The 22,141-nt window shown below is 40.2% G+C and overlaps 1 protein-coding gene across 2 annotated transcripts in view; it reads right to left on the bottom strand.

Annotated features, from left to right (window-relative positions):
* Positions 1 to 22,141, bottom strand: part of ATF1 (activating transcription factor 1) — a 65,045-nt gene that overhangs the window by 36,170 nt on the left and 6,734 nt on the right. For both annotated transcript variants that reach the window (XM_055583439.1, XM_055583443.1), the window contains exon 2: positions 21,122 to 21,220. In XM_055583439.1, coding sequence (XP_055439414.1) covers positions 21,122 to 21,214 — 93 coding nt within the window. In that variant the 5' untranslated portion in view covers positions 21,215 to 21,220. The remainder of the gene's footprint in view (positions 1 to 21,121; positions 21,221 to 22,141) is intronic.

The raw sequence follows: 22,141 nt of genomic DNA, 5'->3' as shown, positions 1-22,141 counted from the left end.
GAGGAACAAGATGCAAAAACTACAATAGACAGCACAATCAGACCCAAATGATTTTAGATAATGACAGTATCAAAGATTATAAAACAATTATGCTATGTTTAAATAAACGGTAGGCTATATTTCAAGAAAAGCTTGAAAATATCTTCAGTAAACACAAAACTATAGTAGATTTGAAAAAGAACCAAACATTTTCTAAAAACGAAGATATTCTTGAAATTTTAAAAATCACTGTTCAGATATGCCAAATAAAGCTAAAGTGAAACTTAGTGAGTGGGATTATAGGTATGAAGAAATTATCTCAACTGCAATATGGACAGACAAACAGATGGAAAATGAGAGGTTGAGTGAGAAGGACAAAGAAGAGGATAGACAGAAAATGTGAAGAGATAATGGCTAAAAGTATTCTTAGAACAGACCCCAATCCATAGACTCAAAAACCCTAATAACTCCCATGGGGAATAAATAAGAATTCTACACCTAAACACAATATAAGGGAACCTGCAAAACAACTAAAGGTAAAGAAAAGACTATAAAAGTACCTGAAAGAAAAAAAAAGTTTATATTTAAAACAGCAATAGTCATGTCTTAATCTGACTTCTCAAAAGCAACAATGGAAGACAGAAGCCAACAGACTGCTATTTTAAACATGCTAAAAAATAACTTAGAATTCTACGCTCAGGGAAAGTACCTTTTAAAAATGAAAACGAAATAGGTACTTTCAAGAAACAAAAACAGAGCAGCAGACTTACATCAAAGTAAATTCTAAAGCAGTGGTTCTCAACCAGGAACGATTTTGCCCCTCAACGACATCTGACAGCATCTGGGGACATTCGGGATGTCAGAACTGGGTGGAGGGGTTGGTACTGACATCCAGTGGGCAGAGACCGCAGGTGCTGCTAAATGTCCCACAATGCAGTCCCCCACAACAAAGGACTGTCCAGCCCCAAATGTCCATAGTCCTGAGGCTTTTCTAAAGCAGATACTTAAAAGTCATCTCAAGTGGAAGCTGTGACATGTAAGAAGGAATGAGGAGCAAAGAAAGTGATAAATATATGGGAATAAAATGATGAATACATAAAATAATTATGTTTTATGTGACTAAAAGAAAGTAAGACAATAAATGGGAAATAAATATTCTGAAGTTACTGGACTATCTGAGAGGAAAAGTATTAATTAACTTTGGGCTTTACTAAGTAGGCATGCTGTAATTAAGAAAAATCACTAATAAACTAGTAGTGAGTTTATGTATAGTTCAAATTAATACAAGTGATGGCAGGATGGAATGAGAACAATTAACTCAAAAGAAGACAAGAAAGGAGAGAAAAAGAAACATGGAGCCTGTGGGTCGAAAAGTACAAAATAAGATAGTAGAATAAATATGTATCAGTAATTATGTCAACTGTACATGGATCAAAGCTCTGTTAAAAGTCTAGGAGGGACTTCCCTGGTGGTCCAGTGGTAAAGAACCTGCCTGCTAATGCAGGAGATACAGCTTCAATCCCCAGTCTGGGAAGATTCCACGTGCCCATGTGCCACAACTTCTGAGCCTGCCAGCTGCAACTACTGAGCCCACAAGCCCTAGAGCCTGTGATGCACAAAGAGAAGCCACTGCAACGAGAAGCCCACGCACCACAATGCAGACCCAGTGCAGCCAAAACTAACTAAATAAAAGATTTTCAGTCTAAGACTACAATGGAATACTGCTGCTGCTGCTGCTGCTAAGTCGCTTCAGTCGTGTCCGACTCTGTGCGACCCCATAGACAGCAGCCCACCAGGCTCCCCTGTCCCTGGGATTCTCCAGGCAAGAACACTGGAGTGGGTTGCCATTTCCTCCTCCAATGCATGAAAGTGAAAAGTGAAAGTGAGGTCGCTCAGTTGTGTCTGACTCTTAGCAACCCCATGGACTGCAGCCTACCAGGCTCCTCCGTCCATGGGATTTTCCAGGCAGGAGTACTGGAGTGGGGTGCCATTGCCTTCTCCTCAATGGAATACTATTCAGTCATAAAAAGAATGGACTCTTGTCAGCTGGGACAACATGAATAGCTCTTGAGGGCATTATGTTAAGTGAAATAAGTCAGACACAGAAAGACAAAAACCACATGACCTCACTTACATGTGGAATAAAAACACCACCACCATCAAGCTCACAGAGAAAGACTGGTGTCTGCCAGAGGCAGGGGGTGAGCAAAATGGGTAAAGGGGGTCAAAAGATACAAACTTCCAGTTAAAATACAGCTTAGTCACAGGAAGGCAATTTACAACATGATGACTATAGTTAATAATACTGTATTGCCTATTTTAAAATTGCTGAGAGAATAAAATTTAAAACTCCTCATCACAAGGAAAAGAATTTTTGAAACTGTACAGTAAGGGATGGTAATTGGACATACTGTAGAAAAAAATCATTCACCTAGTCACGGGCAGTGGCCAAGAGGAGCTACCCCACGTCTGACGTCAGGGGCTGCGGCCTAGAGGAGCTACCCCACACCCGAGGTCAGGGGCGGAGGCCGAGAGGAGCTACTCAATGCCTGAGGTCAGGGGCAGAGGCTGAGAGGAGCTACCCCATGTCCAAGGAGCAGCAGCTGCGCAGGCGCAGGAGGGCCAACAGGAGCTACTCCACGTTCAAGGTCAGGAGGGGCAGCCATAAGGAGATACCCCTCGTCCGAGGTAAGGAGCAGCAGCTGCACTTTGATGAAGCAGCCGTGAAGAGATACCCCACGTCCAAGGTAGGAGAAACCCAAGATGGTAGGTGTTGCAAGAGGGCATCAGAGGGCAGACACACTGCAACCATAATCACAGAAAACTAGTCAATCTAATCACACGGACCACAGCCTTGTATAACTCAATGAAACTAAGCCATGCCATGTGGGGCCACCCAAGACGGGCGGGTCATGGTGGAGAGGTCTGACAGAACGTGGTCCACTGGAGAAGGGAATGGCAAACCACTTCAGTGTTCTTGCCTTGAGAACCCCATGAACAGTATGAAAAGGCAAAATGATAGGATACTGAAAGAGGAACTCCTCGGGTCAGTAGGTACCCAATATGCTACTGGAGATCAGTGGAGAAATAACTCCAGAAAGAATGAAGGGATGGAGCCAAAGCAAAAACTATACCCAGTTGTGGATGAGACTGGTGATAGAAGCAAAGTCCGATGCTGTAAAGAGCAATATTGCATAGGAACCTGGAATGTCAGGTCCGTGAATCAAGGCAAATTGAAAGTAGTCAAACAGGAGATGGCAAGAGTGAATGTCAACATTCTAGGAATCAGTGAACTAAAATGGACTGGAATGGGTGAATTTAACTCAGATGCCCATTATATCTACTACTGTGGGCAGGAATCCCTTAGAAGAAATGGAGTAGCCATCATGGTCAACAAGAGTCCGAAATGCAGTACTTGGATGCAATCTCAAAAACGACAGAATGATCTGTTCGTTTCCAAGGCAAACCATTCAGTATCACAGTAATCCAAATCTATGCCCCAACCAGTAACGCTGAAGAAGCTTAAGTTGAATGGTTCTATGACAACCTACAAGACCTTTTAAAAGAACTAACACCCAAAAAAGATGTCCTTTTCATTATAGGAGACTGGAATGCAAAAGTAGGAAGTCAAGAAACACCTGGAGTAACAAGCAAATTTGGCGGCCTTGGAATATGGAATGAAGCACGGCAAAGACTAATAAGAGTTCTGCCAAGAAAATGCACTGGTCACAGCAAACACCCTCTCCCAACAACACAAGAGAACACTCTACACATGGATATCACCAGATGGTCAACGCTGAAATCAGACTGATTATATTCTTTGCAGCCAAAGATGGAGAAGCTCTACACAGCCAGCAAAAACAAGACTGGGAGCTGACTGTGGCTCAGATCATGAACTCCTAAATTGAAGAAAGTAAGGAAACCACTAGACCATTCAGGTATGACCTAAATCAAATCCCTTATGATTATACACTGGAAGTGAGAAATAGATTTAAGGGACCAGACCTGATAGAATGCCTGATGAACTATGAACGGAGGTTCGTGACATTGTACAGGAGACAGGGATCAAGACCATTCCCATGGAAAGGAAATACAAAAAAGCAAAATGGCTGTCTGGGGAGGCCTTACAAATAGCTGTGAAGAGAAGAGAAGTGAAAAGCAAAGGAGAAAAGGAAAGATATAAGCATCTGAATGCAGAGTTCCAAAGAATAGCAAGGAGAGATAAGAAAGCCTTCCTCAGCGATCAATGCAAAGAAATAGAGGAAAACAACAGAATGGGAAAGACGAGAGATCTCTTCAAGAAAATTAGAGATACCAAGGGGACATTTCATGCAAAGATGGGCTCGATAAAGGACAGAAATGGTATGCACCTAACAGAAGAAGATATTAAGAAGAGGTGGCAAGAATACACAAGAACTGTACAAAAAAGAGCTTCACGACCCAGATAATCACGATGGTGTGATCACTCACCTAGAGCCAGACATCCTGGAATGTGAAGTCAAGTGGGCCTTAGAAAGCATCACTATGAACAAAGCTAGTGGAGGTGATGGAATTCCAGTGGAGCTATTTCAAATCCTGAAAGATGATGCTGTGAAAGTGCTGCACTCAATATGCCAGCAAATTTGGAAAACTCAGAGTGGCCACAGGACTGGAAAAGGTCAGTTTTCATTCCAATCCCAAAGAAAGGCAATGCCAAAGAATGCTCAAACTACCGCAAAACTGCACTCATCTCACACGCTAGTAAAGTAATGCTCAAAATTCTCCAAGCCAGGCTTCAGCAATACGTGAACCGTGAACTTCCTGATGTTCAAGCTGGTTTTAGAAAAGGCAGAGGAACCAGAGATCAAATTGCCAACATCCACTGGACCATCGAAAAAGCAAGAGAGTTCCAGAAAAACATCTATTTCTGCTTTATTGACTATGCCAAAGCCTTTGACTGTGTGGATCACAATAAACTGTGGAAAATTCTGAAACAGATGGGAATATGAGACCACCTGACCTGCCTCCTGAGAAACCTGTATGCAGGTCAGGAAGCAACAGTTAAAACTGGAGATGGAACAATAGACTGGTTCCAAATAGGAAAAGGAGTATGTCAAGGCTGTATATTGTCACCCTGCTTATCTAACTTATATGCAGAGTACATCATGAGAAATGCTGGGCTGGAGGAAGCACAAGCTGGAATCAAGATTGCTGGGAGAAATATCAATAACCTCAGATATGCAGATGACACCACCATTATGGCAGAAAGTGAAGAGAACTAAAAAGCCTCTTGATGAAAGTGAAAGAGGAGAGTGAAAAAGTTGGCTTAAAGCTCAACATTCAGAAAACTAAGATCATGGCATCTGGTCCCATCAGTTCAAGGGAAATAGATGGGGCAACAGCAAAGCCCAAATATTTTTGGGCTCCAAAAATCTCTGCAGATGGTGACTGCAGTCATGAAATTAAAAGACGCTTACTCCTTGGAAGGAAAGTTACGAGCAACCTAGATAGCATATTTAAAAGCAGAGACATTACTTTGCCAACAAAGGTCCGTCTAGTCAAGGCTATGGTTTTTCCAGTGGTCATGTATGGATGTGAGAGTTGGACTGTGAAGAAAGCTGAGCGCCAAAGAATTGATGCTTTTGAACTGTGGTGTTGGAGAAGACTCTTGAGAGTCCCTTGAACTGCAAGGAGATCCAACCAGTCCATCCTAAAGGAAATCAGTCCTGGGCGTTCATTGGAAGGACTGATGCTAAAGTTGAAACTCCAATACTTTGGCCACCTCATGCGAAGAGCTGATTCACTGGAAAAGACTCTGATTCTAGGAGGGATTGGGGGCAGGAGGAGAAGGGGATGACAGAGGATGAGATGGCTGGATGGCATTACCGACTCGATGGACATGAGTTTGAGTGAACTCCGGGAGTTGGTGATGGACAGGGAGGCCTGGCGTGCTGCGATTCATGGGGTCGCAAAGAGTCAGACACGACTGAGCGACTGAACTGAATTGAATTGAATATAACTAAATATCTGCATACCAACCCATATGCAGCAGATATGTACAAGCATATTCATTAAGTGTAATTTATAATACCTAAAAACTGAGGGGGAAAAAGTCTAGAAGAGTAGATCTTTTTTTTTTTTAATCCAGTTATATAGCATTAACAAGAGATACACCTAAAACCTAACTTAAAGACACAGAAAGACTGAAAGTAGAGATGCAGGAAAAAAGATTGTCATTAAGATACTAAACTTAAATTAGTATCAAATCAGAGTTTAAGGTAAAAGTTATTTCTAGAAATAAAGACACAAAAGGGGTAATTCTCCAGGAATATAATTTTAAAATCTACATTCATTTAAAACAGCCTCACAGCACACTTTCAATCACAATACACAACTACAATGGAAGATTAAATGCAATGCTCTCAAATCAAAGAATCGACAAAAAGTGATAAAGCCATACAAGGTTTAACAACACAACCTAAGCTGACCTAATAAATATAGAACTCTGCATTCAAATGCAGAATATACCTTCTTTTCAAAGCACACTAAACATTTTTGAAAGCTTACCATGGATTATGTGATAGCAAAGTTTACTGCAAATTCATTTTTGAATTATTAATTTTGTGACCAAAATCGCATTCTGTTACTTCATTAGAAGATATATCAAGAAACCACAGAATTGCTTCTCAAGAAAAAAATAGGTAATTCCCTGGTGGTCTAATGATTAGGACTCAGCACTTTCACTGCCAAGACCTGGGTTCAATCCCTGATCGGGGAACTAAGATCTCACAAGCCAAAACACGTAGCTACCAAAAAAAAAAAAAAAGGGTACTCCAAATTATATCATTACTTAGCAAAATGCACTCAACATGAGAGTTTTGAAATACAAACTCAGTTTTGTTTTGTTTTGTCTGTGCTACACAGACAAAAAGACTGTTATCTTAGTTTCCTGACCAGGGACTGAACCTGTGTCCCTGACAGTGGAAGCAAGGCATCCGAACTACTGAATCACCAGGGAATTCTCTGAAACTCAGTACTTTTTTTTTTTTTTTTTTAATGAATTCAACAAAGTTGGAGTCTTAATAACCCTAAGGACAGAAACTTGCTGGTCACCGTTCCTCTAATTAGTTGTGTATGATACAATGTACTGAGTTTTCTAAGGTATAATTGTTGTTCTTAGTCCTCTTACTACAAAAACCTCTTTTCATCAACAGAAAATGCTACTATGTGTACTCATATTTCCTTTGAAAAACCTCACATATACTCAAGACCTCTTGGTCTTTTCATCAACAGGAAATGCTACTGTGTGTACTCATATTTCCTCTGAAAATGCTACTTTTCATCAACAGAAAATGCTATTGTGTGTACTCAGATTTCCTTTGAAAAAGCTCACATATACTCAAGACCTCTTGGGTTTCCAACATTTGGACATCTTCAGTGACCTCACCAAGTCTACCTTAACACATTACAATAACTATTTTGCTACTACTATACTTCAGATATAAATGAGAACATTTTGTTCTGATAGAATGTTCTATTCTGGGGAACATTAATTTCTTACCATAGACTGTTAAGTGAGACTTATCATGTTAAAGTCCCTCCATATATACTGATTAACTTAAGTTATGAACCTTTGGTCTATTAGTTCAGTCATATTACTTTATATAATTTTGGACTATAATCCAACAGTTCTATAGGCCAAGTCCAGAATATTAACACTATAAATAAACAGTTGTTATGATAAAATGATGTATCTAAATTATCCTAAAATGTCTACTATAGGTAAAATTTTATTTTAGCATATTTGTAACTTATATCTACTCTCACATCCCACTGCAGAAATTAGCTTTTCTTTACACATTTTCTAATACTTTCTGAAGCTAAGAGTAATCCCCTTATAACAAAATCTTATTTTATACTGTGCAAAATGAATGGGTAGATGATGAGAAAATCTGAGCTGTTCATAACTCTTAATCTGCTTTCAAAATGAAAGAATACAAGTGAACCAGTTTCTTATACACAGATAAAAATTTTTAAAAAAAGATTAGACTTAAGTGCAAGATCTGAAACCATAAAACTTCTACAGGGAAGGAGACAGTAGACGTTGGACACGGGTCTTAGTAATATTTTTCTGGATCTGCTTCCTCAGACAAGGGCAACAAAAAGCAAAAATAAACAAATGGTACTACATCAAGCTTAAATACTTTTAGCACAGTGAAAGATAATCTCAACAACAAAAAAAGGCAACCTACTAAATGGGAGGAGATATTTGCAAATGATATATCCAATAATAGGTTAATATCCAAAATACAAAAAGAACTCAAAATAACTTAACACCAAAACCCCCCAAACAATCCAAATGTTAAAACAGGCAGAAGACCAGAATAGACATTTTTCTAAAAAAGACACACACATGGCCAACAGACACATGAAAAGATGCTCAATGTCACTTATCTCTAGGGAAATGCAAACCAAAACCACAATGAGATATCACCTCACATCTGTCAGAATGGCTATCATCAAAAAGACAACAAATAACAATAAATGAATGTTGATAAGCATGTGAGGAAAAAGGAAATCTTCATGTACTGCTGAGAATGTAAATTGGTCCAAACACAATGGAAAGCAGTATAGTGATTCCTCAAAAAATTAAAAATAAAACTACCATAGGACCCAGCAATTCCACTTCTGGGTATTTACCAAAAAAAAAAAACACTAGTTCAAAAAGATATATGTGTACTTCCCTGGTGGTCCAGTGGTTAAGAATCCACCTGCCACTGCAGGGGACACAGGTTCGATCATTGGTGGGGGAAGATTCCACAGGCTGCAGGGCAACTAAGCCCATGTGCCACAACTACCGAAGCCTAAGTGCTCTACAGTCCGTGCTCCACAACAAGAAAAGCCACTGCAATGAGGAGCTCATGTACCGCAATGAAGAGGAGCCCCCACTCACCACAGCTAGAGAAAACCAGAGCACAGCAACAAAGACCCAGCACCGTCCAAAAGTAAATTAAAAGGTATAAGCACCTCCATGTTGATGGCAGCATTATTTACAGTAGCCAAGATATGGAAGCAACCTACGTGTCCTTCAATAAATGAATGGATAAAGATGATGAACAATGGAATATTACTCAGCCATAAAAAGAAGGAAATCTTGTGATCTGCAACAACATGGAAAAGACCCTGATGCTGGGAAAGATTAAAGGCAGGAGAAGGGAATGACAGAGGATGAGATGGTTGCACGGTACCACCGACTCGATGGACATGAGTTTGAGTAAGCTCCGGGAGCTGGTGATGGACAGGGAAGCCTGACGTGCTGCAGTCCATGGGGTCACAAAGAGTCAGACACGACTGAGTGACTGAACTGAACTGGATGCATCTAGAGGGTATTACGCTATGTGAAATAAGTGGGACAGAGAAAAACAAGCACTATATAGTTTTACTTATATATGGAATCTATTTTTTTTTTAAATGAACAAACAAAAGATATACACTCACATATACAGAGAACAAACAGATTTTCCAGAAAGGAGAGGAATGAATGTTGGGCGAAATAAGTGAAGGGGATCAAGAGGTACAAACTTCCAGTTGTAAAATCATCTGATCACACTACCTGATACAGAAAAAGCATCTGAAGCATCTGACAGATTTAATATCATTTCATGGGGGGGGGGGGGGGAAATCTCAGAAAACTTAGAAGGGAACCTCCTCAAACTCACAAACAGGATCTATAAAAACTTACACAGCTAATGTCAGATTTAATGATAAAAAATGAATGCTTTCCCTTTGAAACTTGGAAAAAAAAGGATGTCCATTTCATTATTCTATTCAAGAAAATTCTGGAAGCTCTAGCCATTACAATAACACAAGAAAAAGAAACAAAATGCATACAGATTGGAAAACAAGAAATAAAACCAACTCTATTTGCAGCTGACACTACTAAACATACAAAATCCTAAGGAATATTAAAAACAAATGAAAACACCAAAATCATCCCTCCTAGAACAAGTGTGTTCAGCAATGTTGCACGGTCAAGATCAATAACCAATATCAACTGCACTTCTATGTCCTTACAATAAATGAAATCTAAAATTAATACAATATCACCTACAACAGCTCTAAAGAAAATATGCAATACTATTTATAACTGCTCTAAGGAAAATAAAATACTTAGCTGTAAGACTAACAAAACAGATATGGGAATAAGATGTCAGTTCTCCCCAACTGACCTACATGTTCATAGACACAGACAAGCTTCTCCTAAAATTTGTAAGGAAAAGGACCTAAAATAGCCAAAACAATTTTGAAAAAGAATGAAATGGGAGGAGTCATCTTCCCAATGTTAAGGCTTACTACACATGGTACACAAGACAGCGCGGCACTGAGGCAGGGACAGACATATAGATCAGCGGAGCGCAACAGAGAACTCAGAAACAGACAAATATCCCCAAACGATTTTGGATAAAAGGGCAAAAGCAATTCAGTGGAGGAGGGTACTCTTTTCAACAAACAGTGCTATAGCAATTGTACATACATAGGCGAGCAGAAAACAAAACCCCTCAAATCTATACAAAAATTATCTTAAAATGAATCATGGACTTAAATGTGAAATATAATACTATAAAACTTTAGGAGAAAATGGGGGGAAAGTCTTTGAAATTTAGGACTAAGCAAAGAGTTCTTAGATAGAGTCAGCACAGTCCATAAAAGGAAAAATTTATAAACTGAACCTAATCAAAATTTAAAACCTTCAGCTCTGTGAAAGACCCTATTTAAGCAAATGAAAAAGGAAAGTTACCCTTCTAGTTCCCATACCATCCATACTGGAAACACCTAAGTAAACTTAAGATTTCTAACTCTCTATAGAAGAATCTTTCTTTCCTGAAAAGTAAAATCCAGATGACTGAGAACATTCAAGACATTAGACAGAGAACCTCCAGGTAAGAAAGGATTACCAAAAACACTGCTGTGCACACGTACACACACACTCTTAGCTTATCCCCCCTTGGGTCAAGTTCTCATGTCAAAAATATGAATGGAATGAAAATCAATCAGTTTTAAAAGTGTTCTGGAGCCAAGCTTATTTGGAATTTCTTAAATTAGCCTCATTTATCCTCATCCATTGCCTGGAGCCAACAAACAACTGTGGTGATTATAAAGTCTGCAGTTGTAACAGACACCATGATACAACAGCCAGATCCCCTTTCTCCGGTAAAAGCCTTAATCTCCAGCTACTGGAGGACAGCTACTGACAGGGGTCAGCCCCCTTTGGAAAAACCCTGCCTGATTAGAGTCACCTTGCCTGAGGTCACACATAACCCTTCCCAGATCAGTCACAACACAATGCTTGGTGGTGCATGCAGGAATAAAAAGGCCTGTCTGGTTCCTTACCCCAATTCTGAAGAGCAATCTGAGCTTCAAAGATCCCCACTGAGGTCCTCAGTGAGACTGAATCAAAGTCCAACTTTTCCCTCTGCCCAATCCTGCTTCCTTTTACTTCTTTCTTTCCCTTCCACAGGTGGTAATCCCAAAAGTCTTCCTAATAAACTTCCTGCCTGCTAATGACCTGTCTGCTACCCAGGAAACCCAAGCTGTGTGGGAAGTCAAACTGCTGAAATTCAAATTATATCTCTAGCCTTAATAGTTGTAAGAACCTCTAAAATGGGGATTATAAAACCACAATAGGTTGATAAGAGGTTTGAAGGTGTTAAAACATGTTTAGAATACACTAGGCACACAGTGGAGACTCAATACACGTCAGCTGTTACTACGGTCATTGCTTCCCCATTCACACATGGTTAAAGTACACAAATTTCTCTACAGTATGAGAATTCTCTACAGCATGAGAATTACTGAAATTTATGAGCTGAAAAAGACCTTAGAAATCACCACATATGATGCCTTAATTTCCAGGTGCTGAACATCACGTCTAAATAAGTTGACTCAAGCCAATGTTCCAGAGTCACTAAATGACAAAACCAGGATTCAAACCAGGTCTTAAACAAGGCTGCTTCTCAATCTATGTATATTTTGTAATTAAATGAAACTCACCAAGGACTGAGCCCTTCCCCTTCACCTTTTTGCCATAAATGAACCTCTGCTCTCCTCTGGAGAACACCACCTCTCTCCTCATCAGTTCAGTTCAGTTGCTGAGTCGTGTCCGACTCTGCAACCCCATGGACTGCAGGACGCCAGGCTTCCCTGTCCACCACCAACTCCTGTAGCCTACTCAAACTCATGTCCATTGAGGCAGTGATGCCATCCAACCGTCTCATCCTCTGTCGGCCCCTTCTCCTCCTGCCTTCAATCTTTCCCAGCATCAGGGTATTATTTCCAGTGAGTCAGTTTTTCGCATCAGGTGGCCAAAGTACTGGAGTTTCAGCTTCAGCATCAGTCCTTCCAATGAATATTCAGGGCTGATTTCCTTTAGTAAGGATTGGCTGGATCTCCCTGCTGTTCAAAGGACTCTCAAGAGTCTTTACCAACAGCACAGTTCAAAAGCATCAATTCTTCGACTCTCAACTTTCTTTAACATAGTCCAACTCTTAAATCCATACACGACTACTGGAAAAACCATGGCTTTGACTAGACAGACCCTTGTGGGTAATGTCTCTGCTTTTTAATATGCTGGCTAGGTTGGTCATAACTTTTCTTCCAAGGAGCAAGCGTCTTTTAATTTCATGGCTGCAGTCACCATCTGCAGTGATTTTGCAGCCCCCAAAAATACAGTCTCTCACTGTTTCCATCATTTCCCCACCTATTTGCCATGAAGTGATGGGACCAGATGCCATGATCTTAGTTTTCTGAATGTTGATCTTTAAGCCAACTTTTTCACTCTCTTCCACTTTCATCAAGAGGCTCTTTAATTCTTCTTCGCTTTCTGCCTTCATTAACTCTACGATTTGGAATCTTGACAATCCTTGGACTCCACAGAAACCTATAATCCATTGCATCTTTTCCCTGCTTTCGACCCCATCAAGTCCCCACTTCTTCCTTACACAGCTTAAATTTCAAGGTCCAGCATTATTATCACTGTGTCACATACACCTTCAATGTCCTTGTCTTTTATTGCTTTGCTGTAGTCTCTGGACTAAACAGCAACCTGCTAACTCACATACTCTATGCCTGTAACTGGTATACAAGTTAAGTATCTGAATCCAACTGGAGAAAAAAAAACATACTGAACTTAATGGTCTCACTTGTAAGTTCATGATCACTAACCTCAAGTGGACTGTTAATGCTTTCCAACAATCCTACTGCATATCCCTAGTCCACCTATGTTCTCAAAATGTTTTATTTGACTGAAAAATAATGGATCAAAAGAAAACTTTCAGAATAGCTCATCCCCAATCTACCTACTTAACCTACCTAAGCACTGGACCACCAAGGAATTCCCACAATGAAGTATTTTTTAATTAAAGTATGTTCTCTATTTAAACAGAATGCTAAGGCACATTTTAACAGACTACAATACATTATAAACATAACTTTTAAATGTGCTGGGACACCAAAAACTTTGTGTGACTTGGGCTTTATTGCAGTATCAGCTTTACTGTAGCAGTCTGGAACACAGTATTCATTAACACCGAACTTACAGTCAACAGCACTACAAATCATACCTGAATGAAACTTATCGAACACATTTATTTTCTACACAAGGTACATCACAACCTTCTTGCACTTAACACTTAAGGTCTAGGCTTAGAACCCATTTTAAACAGCAAAATCACCAACAAAAAGCGCCGTAATATGAAAAACAAGGCAATAACTAGACCACAAAGAGAACAGTTTATAGTATGAGAGCTAACGTAAGACAAAATACTGCCATTATTCGGCCTCAACTGAGAAAGTGACTCATATTGTTCACTACAACTCACATGTCCACTAATGACCATAAAAGTACATACTGATTTGGGGCTTACAAACAAATTTTACTAAGTAGGTAAATTTGCAAATACAGAATCCTTGAAAAGTGAAAATCAACTACATTAATAGTTATTGTTACTCCTCATCTGACCTACCAGCAGCAACTTACATAGCTGACCATCACCTCATTCTTAATTTCCAAAATCCTAATCTCTCTTGATTTTTTTCCCCCCACTTTGGCTATCCCATTTCAATCTCCCCAAACCCCAAATGTTGGAGTCCCAGAATCAAATCCATTGATTTCATCTCTGACTATACTCAAGCCCAGTAACCTTGAGATACTGTGGCACAGACCTCAGGTGCTCTGTTTTCCTTTTCCCCTTTGCTCTCTGTTTCCTCTTTGGAAAACTTCTGTTGGTCTATCCTCAAGTTTACGGATTCTTTCCTCAGTTGTGTCAGGTGCATGAATAAACCCTAACACATACTTCTTCTGTATCACAATTGTTATTTCTAGCATTTCCATTTGACTCTTGCATAGTTTCTATTCCTCTGCTGAAATTTACCTCGTGTTCATACATGTTCTCCACCTTTTCTACTAGAACCTCTAATATATTATTATTTTAAATTCACTATCTGATATTTCTAACAACTGAGTCACCCTGAGTCTACTGATCATTTTTACTTCTGACAGTGGGTGATTTTTTTTTTCCTGCTTTTTTGTATGTGCTTCATGTGTAAGGACATTATGTGTAAGGAGAGTAGAGACTGAGGAAACAGTATTTATGCCTAAAAATAGGCACACTCCTCCCTTTTACCAGGCTTTTAGTGGAGGTGATGGGGGCGGGGATGAGTCAATCCACTCAGGAGTTGAAGCCCCCATGCAGGAGCTTACCTTAAGTACACTTCCTGTGTTTAGTCACTCAGTCCTGTCCGACTCTTTGAGACCCTCTGGACTGTAGCCCACCAGGCTCCTGTCCACAGGATTTTCCGCACAAGAATACTGGAGTGGGTTGCCATTTCCTTCTCCAAGGAATCTTCCAGACCCGGGGATCACCAGCATCTCTTGTGGCTCCTGCACTGCAGGCGGATTCTTTACCTCTGAGACACTGGCTTCCCTTTAAGTGCACTACCAGCTCCAAATTCCTCTGCTGCGACCTGCTTAGGGTGGGGTCTGTTTTGCCAGAGGGTTTTTCTCAATGTTCTTGCTCCACCCTCAGCTTTAGGCTTTCTCTGTACACCTGACCCAGAGTCTCTCTAAACTCTTAGCACTCCCCAAGGGTAGGGGATAGACTGCTGTTGCTTTACGTGCTTGGAGGAATGAGGGCAGATGGGGAAGTTCTCTGTTATCCTGGCCTAGTCTCAACTGACCTGTTCAAAATTGGAAAAGGAGTACGTGAAGGCTGTATACTTGTCACCCTGCTTATTTAACTTATATGCAGAATACATCATTCGAAATGCCAGGCTGGATACATCACAAGCTGGAATCAAGATTGCCAGGAGAAATATAAAAAACCTCAGATATGCAGATGATACCACTCTAATGGCAGAAAGCAAAGAGGAACTAAAGAGCCTCTTGATGAAAGTGAGAGAGTGAAAAAGCTGGCTTCAAACTCAACATTCAAAAAACTAAGATCAAGGCATTCAGTCCCATCACTGCATAGCGAATAGATGGAGGAAAAAGTGGAAACAGTGACAAATTTTATTTTCTTGGGCTCCAAAAATCACTGTGGACGGTGACTGCAGCCATGAAATTAAGACGCTTGCTCCTTGGAAAAAAAGCTATCACAAACCTAGACGGTGTATTAAAAACCAGACATCACACTGCAGACAAAGGTCCATATAGTCAAAGCTGTGGTTTTTCCAGTAGTCTCATATAGATATGAAAGCTGGACTAGAAAGAAGGCTGAGTGACAAAAAATTGATGCTTTTGAATTGTGATGCTGGAGAAGATCTTGAGAGTCCCCTGGACAGCAATGAGATCAAACTAAAGGAGTCAATCCTAAAGGAAATTCTGAATATTCAATGGAAGGACTGATGCTGAAGCTCCAATTCTTTGGCCACCTGATGCCAAGAGCCAACTTATTGGAAAAGACCCTGATGCTGGGAAAGATTGAGGGCAGGAGGAGAAGGGGAGGACAGAGGATGAGATGGTTGGATGGCATCACCGACATGATGGACATGAATTTGAGTAAGCTCCGGGAGATAGTGAAGGACAGGGATGTCTGGTTCTGGTGTGCTGCAGTCCATGGGGTTGCGGAGTCAGACATGACCTAGCAACTGAACAAGTCTCAGTCTCAGGAAGTGAGGCTTTCTCCCAGTAGTAGGCAAACTAATGATCTGAACCTGGGAAAGTTTTCTGCCCTTCCCTCAGGGTTTATGGATTTTCTTTTTCTTTTCACTTCTCCCACCCATAATGGAAAAATTGGGTTTATTCCCTTCCCCAGGTTGCTTAAAGCTTTTTTCCACAAGGATGAAGGGTCCAGGCAGGCCTGTACCACCTAGAAAGGCATTCTCTATATCCTTTGCTTCCTAATCTTTCTCATAAGCAACTCTTGGAGGTCCTTGGAGAAAAGCCTAAAAGTGGGTGTTACCTATCCTTGTTTTGCAGCTCCCAAGGGGTCATTTCTTGTTAGCCTACATTTAGACTTTGGCAATTCATTAGAAATTTAGCTAAATTCTCTTTTCCCCCGTAGGAAAGCCCTACTTTCTTCCTGTGCTCTGCTACAGGTGAGCCATGCCCACATCCCACTTCTAATGCATTGAGAGAAGTTATGATTTTTTGTATACTATAGCTTATTCTTGTTTCACAGTGGAAGCAATATGCTCTCCAGCTTTTTACATCCTAAAAGGAAGCCAGAAATCACTCCATGAGTTTAAATATTACCTATATATATATATATCTAGAACTTCTAAATTTATATTTCTAGCCTGGACCTCTCTTCTGGACTCCAGACCATATATATCCAACTACCTGCTGGACAAGTCTACTTGTATGATTTGTCAGACAGATTCTAAGGTGGCCCCCATGGTCTCCACATTCTGGCGTATATGCCTTTGTGTGAGTGTTAGAGGGATCTGTAGCTTGCTTCTGCTGCTAAGTCACTTCAGTCGTGTCCGACTCTGTGCGACCCCATAGATGGCAGCCCACAAGGCCCCTCCGTCCCTGGGATTCTCCAGGCAAGAACACTGGAGTGGGTTGTCATTTCCTTCTCCGATGCATTCTAGCCAACAGAATAAGGCAAAGATGGTGGAATGTTATTCCTGTGATTATGTCACGTTTTATGGCAAAGGAATAGGGTATCACCCCTGATTATGTTATATAAGGCCCTGTCTTGCCAGCTGACTCATTCTAATTCTCTTGCTGAACTTAAAGAAGCAAGCTGCCATATTGAGTTGCAAACTGCAGGTGACCTCTAAGAGCTGAAGGTGGACGCCTGTCAAAAAAGAAGTTCTCAGTCCTACAGCTGCAACAAAATGAATGCTGCCAACAAACTGAGTGAGCTTAGAAGTGAATTCTTCTCTGTCCTAGTCTCCAGATAAAAAGGCAGCCCTAGCCAACATCTTGATGAAGCTTGTGAAACTCTGAAGCAGAGAACCCAACTAAGAAGTGCCTGACCCTCCAGAAATTATGAGATAATCAATACATGTTGTTTTAAGCCACTATATTTGTAGTGATTTGTTCTGCAACACAGAAAACTAATACAGATAGTACCATAAACTCAACATGCCCAAAAGCCAAATTCCTGCAACATCCCCCCAAAAACAAAGAAAAAGTTCCAGTATTGTCCATCTCAATAAATGGCGACTCCATTATTACAGTTATTCAAGTCAAAAACTGTAGAGTCAATCTTAACTCCTTTTTCCTCTAAACCCACATCCAATCCCAAAGCAAACACTGTTGACTTTACAATCAAATTACACCCAGAGTCTACCTTTATCTCACCACCACGGCTTTCACCTTAGTCTGAGCCACAACTGTCTTTCATGCACGTTTAGCGTCTTTAACAGCCTCCCAACTGGTTTTCCTACTTCTACTCCACAAAGCAGACAGAATGATCCTATTAAAATATCAGTCAGATTACATTTTTACTTACACTACTCCAAAAGTTCCTCATCTTACCGAGATTAAAAGGCAAACATCTTATAGTAGTATGCAAGGCCTACATTATCTGGCATTCTTCCCTCCCAACCCAACCTCTCCGCCTCGCCTGTGTCACCTGCCTCTCCCACCACAGTGGCTGCCCTGCTATCCCTTAACCATGCCAAATGCAGTTCAGTCTCTGAGTTTACAGTTGTTGGTTCATATAATTAAAGAGATATTTCCACACATAGGACATCTCTGTCCAGCTTATATCAGACGGCAAGTCCCCATCCCCGTTAACAATCCCCTATCCCTCCTAAGAGGAGAGTGAAAAAGTTGGCTTAAAGCTCAACATTCAGAAAACGAAGATCATGGCATCTGGTTCCATCACTTCATGGCAAATAGATGGGGAAACAGTGGAAACAGTGTCAGACTTCATTTTTTTGGGCTCCAAAATCACTGCAGATGGTGACTGCAGCCATGAAATTAAAAGACGCTTACTCCTTGGAAGGAAAGTTATGAGCAACCTAGATAGCATATTTAAAAGCAGAGACATTACTTTGCCAACAAAGGTCCGTCTAGTCAAGGCTATGGTTTTTCCAGTGGTCATGTATGGATGTGAGAGTTGGACTGTGAAGAAAGCTGAGCGCCAAAGAATTGATGCTTTTGAACTGTGGTGTTGGAGAAGACTCTTGAGAGTCCCCTGGACTGCAAGGAGAGCCAACCAGTCCATTCTAAAGGAGATCAGTCCTGGGTGTTCTTTGGAAGGAATGATGCTAAAGCTGAAACTCCAGTACTTTGGCCACCTCATGTGAAGAGTTGACTCACTGGAAAAGACCCTGATGCTGGGAGCGACTGGGAGCAGGAGGAGAAGGGGACGACAGAGGATGAGATGGCTGGATGGCATCACCGACTCGATGGATGTTGAGTTTGAGTGAACTCCGGGAGTTCATGATGGACAGGAAGGCCTGGCATGTTGCAATTCATGGGGTCGCAAAGAGTCGGACACGACTGACCGACTGAACTGAACTGATCCCTCCTATCCTGCTCTATCAGCCTCATAGCACATATTACCCACTAACATGTTTTATTCTCTCCGATACTAGAATATATGTTCCATGAGAACTGAAACCTTTGTTCACTGCTATATCCCCACCTTATACTTAATTACTGAATAATTACTGTATTAGATACTTTTTCCTCACAGAATTTAGAGTCTAATAAAGCAGTCAAGCAACAAGGATTTGGATACAAAGTCATTATTTTTAAAAATCACTATAAAACTATTCAAGATCTAGAAGTGTACTTATTCTATCTCTGTAAAAGTGCTTCTAAGGAAACTTGGAAAACATTCACATCTAACCAAAATTACTGAAATGTGTAAGTAAGTGAACTGAATTAAAACATCTGTGACAGGCTCTACTAACAGAAAGGTAACTGAAAAACTCTATCACTGTTTTTCCAGCCCTACATGGAGACAATATTGTTATTCTTCACAGATATAGCCAAATAACAGAGAAGAATAAATCAAGCTTGAGGGATTAATCCTTTAGATGCTCAGTTTTCCCCCTTTTTCATCTCTTTTATACTCTGAAAAATTATTGGGGAACTTCCATTTATGTCAGCTTTTCATCTAATACTTACATTTAAGATTTAAATGATATTTTAAAAATATTTGATAGTTCATTTTAAAATAACAATCATAAATCCACTACACATTAACATAATATTTTAATTAATAAAACTAAATATTTCCCCCCAAGGTTAGTGAGAGAAATGACATTGTTTTACATTTCTGCGTTATCTCCTTAATGTTTGAGTTAATAGAAAATGGCTGAATTCTCTTTATCTGCTGCTGCATTAAATATATGCCACATGTTGTTTTGGTGGAGGTATATGAAGAAAGATGCATGGATCAGACAATTTGAAATTTTAAAAATACAGTGGATAAGAATCTGCGTGCCAGTGCAGAGGACACAGGTTCAATCCCTGGTCTGGGAAGATCCCATATGCCATGGGGCAACTAAGCCTGTGTACCACAATTACTGAAGCCAGAGCTCTAGAGCCCACCAGCTACAACTACTGAGCCCATGAGCTGTACCAACTGAAGCCTGCACGCCCTAGAGCCTGTGCTGTGCAACAAGAGGAACCACTGCAATGAGAAGCTCATGTACCACAACCTACTGCTGCTGCTAAGTCGCTTCAGTTGTGTCCGACTCTGTGCGACCCCATAGACGGCAGCCCACCAGGCTCCGCCATCCCTGGGATTCTCCAGGCAAGAAGATTGGAGTGGGTTGCCATTTCCTTCTCCAACGCATGAAAGGGAAAAGTGAAAGTGAAGTCGCTCAGTCGTGTCCGACTCTTTGCGACCCCATGGACTGCAGCCCACCAAGCTCCTTTGTCCATGGGATTTTCCAGGCAAGAGTACTGGAGTGGGTGGCCATTGCCTTCTCCAACCACAACCTAAGTAGTCCCTAAATCTCCACAACTAGAGAAAAGCTCATGCAGCAATGAAGACCCAACACAATCAAAAATAAATAAACTAATTTTTAAAATATCATTAATTCTTGGGACTTCTCTGGCGGACCAGTGGTTAAAATTCTGTGCTTCCATTGCAAGGGGCACTGGTTCAACCCGTGATCGGGGAACTAAGGATCCCGCCTACCATGTAGCCAAAAAAAATTTTTTTTAACTTAAAAATTAAAGCAAAAAAATCAGTTCTGCAATGTACATGTCTGTCAATTTAAATTATCAAATGAATATACCTAATTTCTGTTAAGCAAAAATATTTTCTATATATCCACAATATATATATTGAACTGAAGATGGTTTGAGCCCAGAAACTACTATTCTTTATTTCAAGTTAGCCTAACGAACCAAATAATTTTTCATTTTTCTTATGTAGCAACAAAATTAGTCTGAAAAAAAAAAAAAAACTCATCATGTACCACATGAAATTTATCAATATCTCCTCAAGTTCTGAGAAATACATACATATTAAAACAACACTAAGTATATTTTGTAGAAAAGATAATAAAACTGAATCATCTTGACAACATATGTAAATATTCCTTCCTTCCATACATTTCAACATTTTAGTTTTTCTCTATTGCTTATTTTTTTGAATGTTAGTAATTATTGACTTGAAACAACAGATTCATCTGCAATAACAAACACTGCTAACTGGCTCAATATTTTGGCTGGTTCCTGCCTTACCTGTTGAGCAATATGAGAAATATGAGCTGCCTGAACTGTGGAACCAGATTGAGGTGCTGTCTCTGAAGTGTTACTCTTGTGAGAATCTTCCATAATCAACTGTAAGGAGAAAAAAAAAATCAGTTAAAAGATGCTTTCTAACTTCATTTTCAAGAAATCTTGTGACATTTCTCTTCTTAACATGCATACTTTTTCAGAAGAACAAAACAGAGCTTTTCTGTACTAAAGGCTTAGTTCAGTTTATCCAGACTCATGTTCCTATACCTCTGCTCTTGGGTGTATAGTGACCTAATGATAAAATCTTTTAAAATGGCAAATAAAAAGTGCTAAAGAATATAACTTGGTTGCCTCCATGGAAGACAACTGGTAGCTATGGTATAGAAAGAGAATAAAGATTTTCCTTGCATATTCTTTTAATTTTTTTTGAGTTTTGACCCATATGATCATGTTTAAATTTAATAAATGGTATACAAACATAAATTATTATGACTACATTTTCAAATGCTACCCCACTCAAGAAGTATGACAGGACTTCCCTGGAGGTCCCGTGATTAAGAATCTGCCTGCCAATGCAGCGGACACGGTCTAGAAAGACTGCACACGCCATGGAGCAACTAAGCCCGTGTGCCGCCACTACTGATCCCGGGCTCTGCTCTGCAACAAGAAGCCGCTGCAAGAAGCCTGTGCCCACAACGAAGAGCAGCGCCCCGCCCACACCGGTCAGCAACAGAGAAAGCCTACATGCAGTAACGAGACTCAGTACAGCCGAAGCTAAATATTAGGTAAATGTTTTTTTAAAAAGTATGATATGCAGGGACACAAGCATTCTTTTCTGCGGTCTAGGGAACAGTTTCTAATTGGATACACAGTTTAATATAGAGAATTTATTGAGCAAAGGTTGAACAGAATAAATGAATGAAATCATACCTAAGGACTTTCTAAAGATCTAGATGATCTAATCAACTGCAGGACATGTAGGCTGGATAAGAATGAGAATAAGTGGGTTATGAGAGATGGAAT

The sequence above is a fragment of the Bubalus kerabau genome, chromosome 1 (genome assembly GCF_029407905.1).
Source record: "Bubalus kerabau isolate K-KA32 ecotype Philippines breed swamp buffalo chromosome 1, PCC_UOA_SB_1v2, whole genome shotgun sequence".
Classification (NCBI taxonomy): domain Eukaryota; kingdom Metazoa; phylum Chordata; class Mammalia; order Artiodactyla; family Bovidae; genus Bubalus; species Bubalus kerabau.
The sequence above is the reverse complement of the archived record's forward strand: the minus strand, read 5'-3'. Positions and strand labels throughout refer to the sequence as shown.